The sequence below is a fragment of the Procambarus clarkii genome, chromosome 56 (genome assembly GCF_040958095.1).
Source record: "Procambarus clarkii isolate CNS0578487 chromosome 56, FALCON_Pclarkii_2.0, whole genome shotgun sequence".
NCBI classification, from domain to species: domain Eukaryota; kingdom Metazoa; phylum Arthropoda; class Malacostraca; order Decapoda; family Cambaridae; genus Procambarus; species Procambarus clarkii.
This window is the reverse complement of record NC_091205.1, coordinates 33,795,486-33,804,047: the sequence shown is the minus strand read 5'-3', so window position 1 is coordinate 33,804,047 and position 8,562 is coordinate 33,795,486. Positions and strand designations below refer to the sequence as shown.

The 8,562-nt window shown below is 49.6% G+C and overlaps 1 protein-coding gene across 1 annotated transcript in view; it reads right to left on the bottom strand.

The window, feature by feature from the left end:
- The window catches only part of LOC138353262 (uncharacterized), a 472,768-nt gene that overhangs the window by 464,177 nt on the left and 29 nt on the right, over positions 1-8,562 (bottom strand). The window contains exons 1-2 of the mRNA XM_069306155.1: positions 8,560-8,562; positions 1,749-1,842 (exon numbers count right to left, since the gene is read on the bottom strand). The exon at positions 8,560-8,562 is cut by the window's right edge and continues 29 nt beyond it. Coding sequence (XP_069162256.1) covers positions 1,749-1,842; positions 8,560-8,562 — 97 coding nt within the window. The remainder of the gene's footprint in view (positions 1-1,748; positions 1,843-8,559) is intronic.

The following is an 8,562-nucleotide window of genomic DNA, read 5'->3' as shown; positions in this document are numbered from 1 at the left end:
TATATATACATATATATATATATATATATATATATATATATATATATATATATATATATATATATATATATATATATATATATATATATATATATATATATATATATATATGTTACGGACCCGAGCCCAGCGTCCGAGCACGGAGCAGTGACGACCGCGCCATCTGTGGGTCAGCTCCCGAAACCCCCCTCCAAATGGACGACGCCACCTGGTGAGGACGAGATATACTGGCCACAAGGGCTAGTTTCCCGTCCTGATCAGCTCATAACACAGCCGCTGCTGACCTCTGGTGAGGTGGAGCTTAGACAGCAATGCCATCTATGGAGTGGATAGGTGGGCGTTTGTGTCTAAGCCTGTAAATGAGGTGCCCATGAGTGTCCCTATTACTGATGACGTGTCTGATTACAGAGTCGACCTGGGACTGCTGTAATGGAAGTTGGATCAGTCTACCCAAGGCAGCCGTCTTGTCTCCAAGTATTTGCTGCAGCTGCTGTGAGTCGCCCCCCCGGATGAACACTGTGGTGTTAGCCTGCCTGTGAAGTGGCAGTTGAGGGATTGTCATACCCGGGACTGACTGGTGGAGACGCTTAACCACTGGGGTGTTGTGGAAAGGAGAGTGACCTGTGGGATCACACGAGGCTCTTGACTTGGGCTGGATTTGTGGTTGAAGGCCTCCACGACGGTGCCCCCAGTGGAACTGTGATTTGGCTGGCCTGTGGCCAGGGTAGACTCAAGAGAATCGAAGGATTCATCGTAAGGCCACAAGAGGACTAGGAGCTTAGCCTTGTTGAGCACTGTGAACGTCCAGAGTCTTCAGAGGAAGACTACGTTGTGTATAATAGTGTTTCACCCCCCCCCTTGTGTAACCTTTTATATATTATTTATGGTGACGGTAATAATTATATTATTAAGTTTTTGCCTTTGTCTCCCTTCCCCTTTTATTTTACTTGCGTTACAGATCACATCCCTTGAAAGCCACTACTAGCTTGGGGCCGGATACCCTACCTCTAACAACATCAGAGAAAGAACCCGGTTGCGACCCGAGAGGGCCGTAACAATATACACACACATATATATATATATATATATATATATATATATATATATATATATATATATATATATATATATATATATATATATATATATATATTATATAAATACAGTATATATAAAATATATAATAAATAATGAAAAGAACCTAACCTGATGGGTTATATAAAAGTGATATAGACCAACAGAAATATAGCATCTTACTCAATATGGCTTCAGACCCCAAAAATCACCATTCATATGGTGCATGTAGCTCTTGACAAACGTTGAGTACTCTATGTTTTACTTGTTGACTTGCCTGTGGGTTAAAAAAACCTAACTACTTGTTATAATATATATTTACTCTGTAAACTGTAAGACATCATGACTGTCTTTTCCCAATGGTGTAGTGGGTTAAGACACTCGCCTGGCGTTTCGCGAGCGCTTTGTCCTGGGTTTGTATCCTGTCCTTGGAAGATTTACTGGGCATCAACCCTTAACTATGGCCCCCCCCCCTTCCTGTTTACCCAACAGTAAAATGGGTACCTGGTTGTTAATGGATTTGGTGGGGTCATATTCTGGGGAACATAGGATTAACGACTTGCTTGAAACACTATGCGTGCTAGTGGCTGTACAAGAATGTAAAAAGTCTTGTATATATAAATAAAAATATAAATCTATGTACAGTTTACAAAGTCTGTACACATAATATTTACCTTTGTTTTTAAGCTCTCTATATGGTTAAGGTGATTAGTCACATCATTGTCAGCAGCAAAGACACTCTCTGAACAATATGATTCCCTCAATCCTCTGAAAGAAACAAAATGACAGTATTTACATAATTTACATTGATTTGTTTTCAATTTTGATGATTGTGTAAATATATATTACTTAATGTTGTAATACATGGATAACGCTATTATGTATTGCATGTAAGAATTTTTCAGATATTGATATATTTACATGACGAATAATGTATAGTGATATATAAGTTGCCCTAATAGAAATGTATTAATTGTTGAAAAATAAAAATTTATCTTACAAAAGGAAAATTATTTAAGAACTGTACCTTCCAACTTTTTCATATCGGAATAACTTTTTTTTTCCATCAATATGTATGGCAAATGGGTTAGTATGACAAGCAGGGCACACGGTCTTATTGTAGCTTTGGACATTTGCAAGTTCATACTGCATAAATCTCCACTCCTGGAATGTTCTTTTAGCAGCTTCAACCCCCCCCCCTCCCCGCTCAGCTCGTTGTCGCCGTGGGGGCTTAGTGGGCGGCTGCCGGAGTGTGATGCTCCTTGGGACAGTCCTCTGTCCTTTTCTAGCCTTGTGCTCCTGCTGCCGTCCTCTCCAATTCTGCTGGGCATCTTTTCCTTTTCCTTCTGTTTCGTTTTTCTCCCCCCTCTTCTCCTATCTGCTTGCCGTTTCCTGCCGACCTTTTGCTCGTTCTGGTTCTTCCCTTGGACTTCTTCTATTTTGACGCCCGGGTGCTTGAGGAGGCATACTCATGCACCCGTAGAACTGCAGTACCCGACGTCGAGAGCGAGGGGAACCTTTTATTGTCAATCCCCACTTCGTCACTGAACCCGATCTCGACGGACTGTCGGTTTCTTAAGGTGGCGTTTGTGGGGCGTATACTCGCGACGCACCCCTAGGAGGCCCCGACAAGATCGGCGATAGCTTCTTGTTGGGTGTCCTGCCTCTAATTGTGGCTCCATGGTGGGTGTGGGGGCACATTCGTGAGTGAATTCTTCTTTCGTCAAGATGATTACCCCTGCTTCGGCTTCTTCTGGTTTACCTTCTCAGGCTCGTGGGGTGGGCGACCAAGCCCCCGAGTCGGTCCGTATTGGAAGACCGGGCTCTGTAGCCTCCGCTGCATTGGGCCCCGACCTTGCTCCTCCTTTGGCCTCTCTGACTCCTTCCTCTGGCTCCCCTCCCTCCTCTGTGGTTGGGTCGAGCCCCAAGCCCCCAGTGGTGACTACCTCGTCCCCTGGCGCGGCTCCTTCTCTAGTTGTAACTACTGCGCCTTTTAACCCCTCTCTCTCTGGGGGTTCTGACCGCCGTCCTCGTCACGGCCGCCCTCGCTCGATTCCTTCCAGTTCTGCTACCTATCAAGCCTTGTTTGGTCCCGCTTCATGGGCCAAATATTTTGATCTCCTCCCTCTTGATTCTGCGCCTCCTGACGATTTCTCCCTCCATCGACATCTCATTGATTCCGTGGATGCCTCCATTACTTTCAACCCCACTCGTCTCGGTACACGTGTCGTTGCTGCTCCTTCTCAGGATGCTGCTTCCCTTGGCTGCCTTATCCTGCCTTGGCGAGACCCCCGTTCGGGTCTCGAAGAACGCTCAGTTGAATGCCAGTGTTGGCACTATTTTGCTCCCGCCCCATGTTGCGACCGGTGTTCGGGACCTGCGCGACTGCCACGACGATATTCGACATATCCTCGCTGCCCAGGGCCATTCTATTCTCCAGGTGGACACGTTTACTCGTCCCCCTCGTGGTAGTCGCCGTCAACCCCTCCGGGTTGTGAAGATTACTTTGATGGTAGGACCCTTCCACCCTCTGTCATTCTTGCTGGTGCCAGGTGCTCTGTCCAGGAGTACATTCCTTCTCCTCGGCTCTGCAACAAGTGCTGGAGGTTTGGGCATGGTGCCCTCCGCTGCTCCGGGACTGTCTCTCTCTGTCCTTTGTGTGGTGGCGAAGGTCACTCTAAGTCGGAGTGCGCTTCTCCCCAGGCTCGTTGCCTCAACTGCGGTGAGGCCCATCCTACCTTCTCCCGTGCGTGTGTCCATTACAAGCTTGAGGCAGCCGTCCTCAACTTGAAGCACCGGGAGCGTTTATCTTTTCCTGAGGCGAGGCGCCAGGTTCGCCGGCTCCCGCCTTATGCTAATATCTCTTATGCTCGCGTGTTGCGCTCTTCCTCTCCTCGTCCTTCCCGCCTTCCTCAGACTCACAACCGTTTCCGGGCCTTGGACCCTGATGCGCCCACTGCCCCCTCCTCTGTCCCTTTGGGTTCTCTCCCGAAGGATCCTCCTCCTGGTCCTCTGTCTGGGGTTCCCCTTCCTTCTACCCGGTCTGTCGTGTCTTCTGTGTCTTCTTCCTCGTCCCCCTCCGATCCTCCTTCCCATCCTCTTCCTCCATCTATCGGCTCTCCCCACCGCCTGTCGGTGCGGGCGGATGTCCATCGCTCTCCTAACGGCCGTCGTGTGTGCTCTCGTTCGGCTTCTCCTGTTGAGACACTGGAATCCGTTGCCCGGTACGTGGTTGCTGGGACACCGGTCTCTTTAAGTCAGAAGCGTAAGCCTGGCTCCTCTCCTTCCTCTTCCCCGGCGGGTAAGAAGGCTTCGCTTTCTTCCTCAGCTCCTCCTTCTGGCTCTGTTGCTCCTTCCCCTCCCGTTTCAGTGCTTGCGCCCCCTGTTCCTGCTATGGAGGTTTCTTTGGCCCCTGCTTCCCTTTCGGTTGCTGCTCTTTCTGGGGTGCGCTCCCGTCTTTCTACTCCCCCTCTTCCTGCTGCTGTCCTTGACTGCTCCTCTCCGTTGTCTCCTCCTCCTCCTCCTCCTCCTCCGGACCCTGCCCGCCCACCTCTGATCTGTTCTCCCGTTTCCTTCCCTCCGTCTTTGCTCAGTTTACCCATGCCCCCTAACCCTGACTTTGCTGACCCTGATCCCGACCCTGATATTCTTTGACGTGCTCTGTTGGTCTTTCGCCTTTGTTTCTTCCTTGTTCTCTGTTTTTGTCCTTTCTCTTCTCGTCGTTGTCCATTCTTCAATGGAACGTTCGAGGTTATTACGCCAATTTCCTCGAACTCCAACTTCTGGTTTCGCGGTTTTCGCCCCTTTGTGTCTGTCTCCAGGAGCCAATGCTTGGTGCTCGTCCTGGTCGTTTTCGTGGCTATTCCTTTCTCTCCCCCCCCCCAGCCATTGCTGGGGCTTCTAATTCTTCTGCTCTCTTGATTCGGGCTGATGTTCCCTTTGTTCCTTTACTTTTTCCTTCGCCTCTCCATTGTTCTGCTGCTCGTATCTTTGTGGGGAAATGGTACACAGTTTGTTCCATTTATCTCCCCCCGAGTGTCCCGCTCTCTCTTCCTGATTTGAAACACCTCCTAGACTCCTTGCCGGAGCCTGTGCTCCTGCTGGGTGACTTCAATTGTCGTCATTCTCTTTGGGGTGACGTTCTGACGAATACCCGGGGTCGCCTCCTTGAGCCGTTTCTCCTCTCTTCTTCCCTGTCTCTTCTGAATTCTGGTGAGCCCACTCATTTGGACTCTCGAACTCGCACCCTTTCTTGTCTTGATCTTTCTCTCTGCTCTTCTTCTCTTTACTTAGATTTCACGTGGCAGGTTCTTGATGACCTCCATGGAAGTGATCATTTCCCCATCCTTGTTTCCTTTTTCTCTTTTCGCCCTTCCCTCTCTTTCCCTAGGTGGCAGTTTGCTAAGGCGGACTGGACCCTATTTTCCCTCAGTGCTACTCTCTCTGACCTCTCCCTTCTGCCCCTCTCTCGCGCTCTACTCCTTTTTCATGACACTGTCTTCGACGCTGCCCTCCGCTCTATTCCTCGCTCTTCCTCTCGGGGTCCACGGAAGTGCGTTCCCTGGTGGAATGCGGACTGTGCTCGGGCTGTCCGCTGTAAGCGTGCAGCCTGGAAGAAGCACCGCCGTAGGCAGACGACCGATTCTTTTCTTTTCTTTCGGAAAGCGAGTGCGGTGGCCCGTAGGGCCATCCGTACGGTTAAACGTGAATGTTGGGCATCTTATGTCTCAACAATTACGTCCGAAACCCCTCTGGCCCAGATCTGGAAGCGTATCCGCAAGATAGCGGGTAGGTTCGTTCCCGATGTTTCACCGGTCCTTCACCTCCATGATACTCTTGTGGCGGACCCGTTGCAGGTCGCTTCCGAACTGGGTTCCCACTTTTCTTCTGTTAGCTCTGGTCTTCATCTTCCCCAATCTTTCCTTCTTCGTAAACCTGTCCTTGAGTCTCGTCCTTTAGATTTCTGCACTCATCTTCAGCTTCCCTATAATGATCCCTTCTCTCTCTCTGAACTTCGTTCTGCCCTGGCCCTCTGCGGTTCTACGGCGGCGGGCTCCGATGGTATTCATTATGAGATGCTTCGCCATCTCCCTCCGGGCACGTCTCAGTATTTACTGAGTCTGTATAATCGGATCTGGGAGTCGTCGTCAGTCCCTGAGGACTGGCTCGATGCCGTTGTCCTCCCTGTTCGCAAACCGGGGTCTCTGGGTACTTCCCCTAAGGACTTTCGCCCTATTGCTCTCACAAGTTGTGTCTGCAAACTCTTTGAACGTATGGTTAACGTTCGTCTGATGTGGTTCCTGGAACACCATCACCTCCTCTCCCCTTCTCAATTTGGTTTCCGCAAGTGCCGCAGCACGACAGATGTCCTGGTGAACTTGGAGGTCTATATTCGTACTGCTTTTGCTGCGAAGACCTCCGTTGTTGCCGTCCTTTTTGACCTAGAAAAGGCTTACGACACCACTTGGCGTTATCATATCCTATCTCAACTTCATTCTTTTGGCCTTCGTGATCATCTCCCTCTCTTTCTCCGCAGCTTCCTCTCTCGTCGTTCCTTTCGGGTGCGCCTTGGTACCGCTCTCTCTCCCTCTTTTCAGCAATACGAAGGTGTGCCCCAGGGTAGTGTTCTGAGCACTACTCTTTTTCTGGTTGCCCTCAATGGTCTTCTTTCCTCTCTTCCTTCTGGTGTATTCTCCGCTCTCTATGTCGATGATCTTACCCTTTGTTGTCAGGGTGATGATTCGCCTTTCCTTCAACGCCGGCTTCAACTTGCCATTGATGCCGTGTCGTCTTGGGCCACAGGTCATGGCTTCAAGTTCTCTACTTCTAAGACTTGTGCCATGACTTTTACGCGGAAACGGGTTGTTCTTCGTCCCTCTTTGTCACTTTATGGTCATCCCCTTGAATACAAAGATTCCGCGAAGCTTTTGGGGTTATTCCTTGACACTCGTTTGTCTTGGTCTCCCCATATCTCTTACCTCCGTGTTGAGTGCTCTAAGGCCCTTACCCTCCTTCGGGTCTTGTCCCATACTTCTTGGGGGGCAGATAGGCGCACTCTCCTTGCTTTACATTCCTCTCTCGTCCTGTCTAAGCTCGATTATGGTTGCCCTGCTTACTCGTCTGCTTCTCCTTCTACTCTTCGCCGTCTTGATGCTTTGCACCATACTGGGTTGCGTCTCAGTTCTGGTGCCTTTCGTTCGACTCCCATCCTTAGCTTGTATGTTGACACTGGCTTCCTGTCTCTCCGGGACCGCCGTGATCGCTACTGTCTTCGCTATCTTGCACGGTCCTTGCAACATCCTTCCTCTCGCCTCTGTCGTGCTTTAACTTTTACCCCTCCTGCGGTTCCTGTTCCTCTTCACCACCTCCCTCTTTCTGTCCGGTTATCTCGCCTACAGGATTCTCTTTCCGTTCGTATTTCTGATGTTTCTCCTCGTGTTGTTCCTTCTTTGCCCCCGTGGAGGGTCCCTCTTCCGCGGTTTTGTACATCCTTGACCCGTATCACTAAAGCTTTTACCCCTCCTACGGTTCTAAAACGCCTTTTCCTCGAGCACTTTTCTTCTCACTCCCGCTCCGTTTCTGTCTTCACCGATGGGTCTAAGTCAGCGGACGGTGTTGGCTACTCTGTTGTTTTTCCTGATCGCACTTATATGTGTCGCTTGCCTCCGGAGACTAGCATCTTTACAGCGGAACTTTATGCTATTCTCTATGCTCTTCGTCTCCTGCTTTCTCGTTGTCAGTCTTCCTTTGTGGTTGTTGTTGACTCTCGTAGTGCCCTCATGGCTCTCGGGTCCTTTAATCCAGTTCATCCAGTAGTTGTCGAGATCCAGCATTGGCTGTTTCTCGTTCACAGTAAATTTAAGTCGGTTGAGTTTTGTTGGGTTCCCAGCCATATTGGTGTGTCTTTAAATGAGCGTGCGGATGCTGCTGCCAAGGAAGCTGTCCGCTCTTGTCCCATCTCTCGCAAGGGCATTCCGTATTCCGACTTTTACCCGGTTATCCATTCCTCAGTCCTTTCCCGTTGGCTGGCTTCTTGGTTGTCTGTTACTGGTAACAAGCTCCGTACTCTTAAATGTTGTGTTTCCTCGTGGCCGTCCTCCTTCCACCGTAACCGGCGGTGGGAAACAGCTCTGGCGAGGTTGCGTATTGGCCATACTCGCTTAACCCATGGTCACTTGATGGAGCGCCGCCCTGCTCCTTATTGTCCTAGTTGCATTGTCCCTCTTACGGTCGTGCATGTCCTTCTTGAATGTCCTGACTTCCAGGACGAGCGTGTGTCTTGCTTTCCGACCGCCCCTCGCGGTCACCTGTCCCTCGATAGAATTCTTGGTGACTCGGATACTTTTGATATCGTTCGCCTTATGCGTTTTTGTTCTCGTATTGGCATCCTTGGTGATATTTAGCGCCCTCTGATTATTTTGCGTACTTGATGGTGCTACATAGCCTTCCCGGTTTGGTGCCTTCTTTTGATAATTACTTACTTACTTA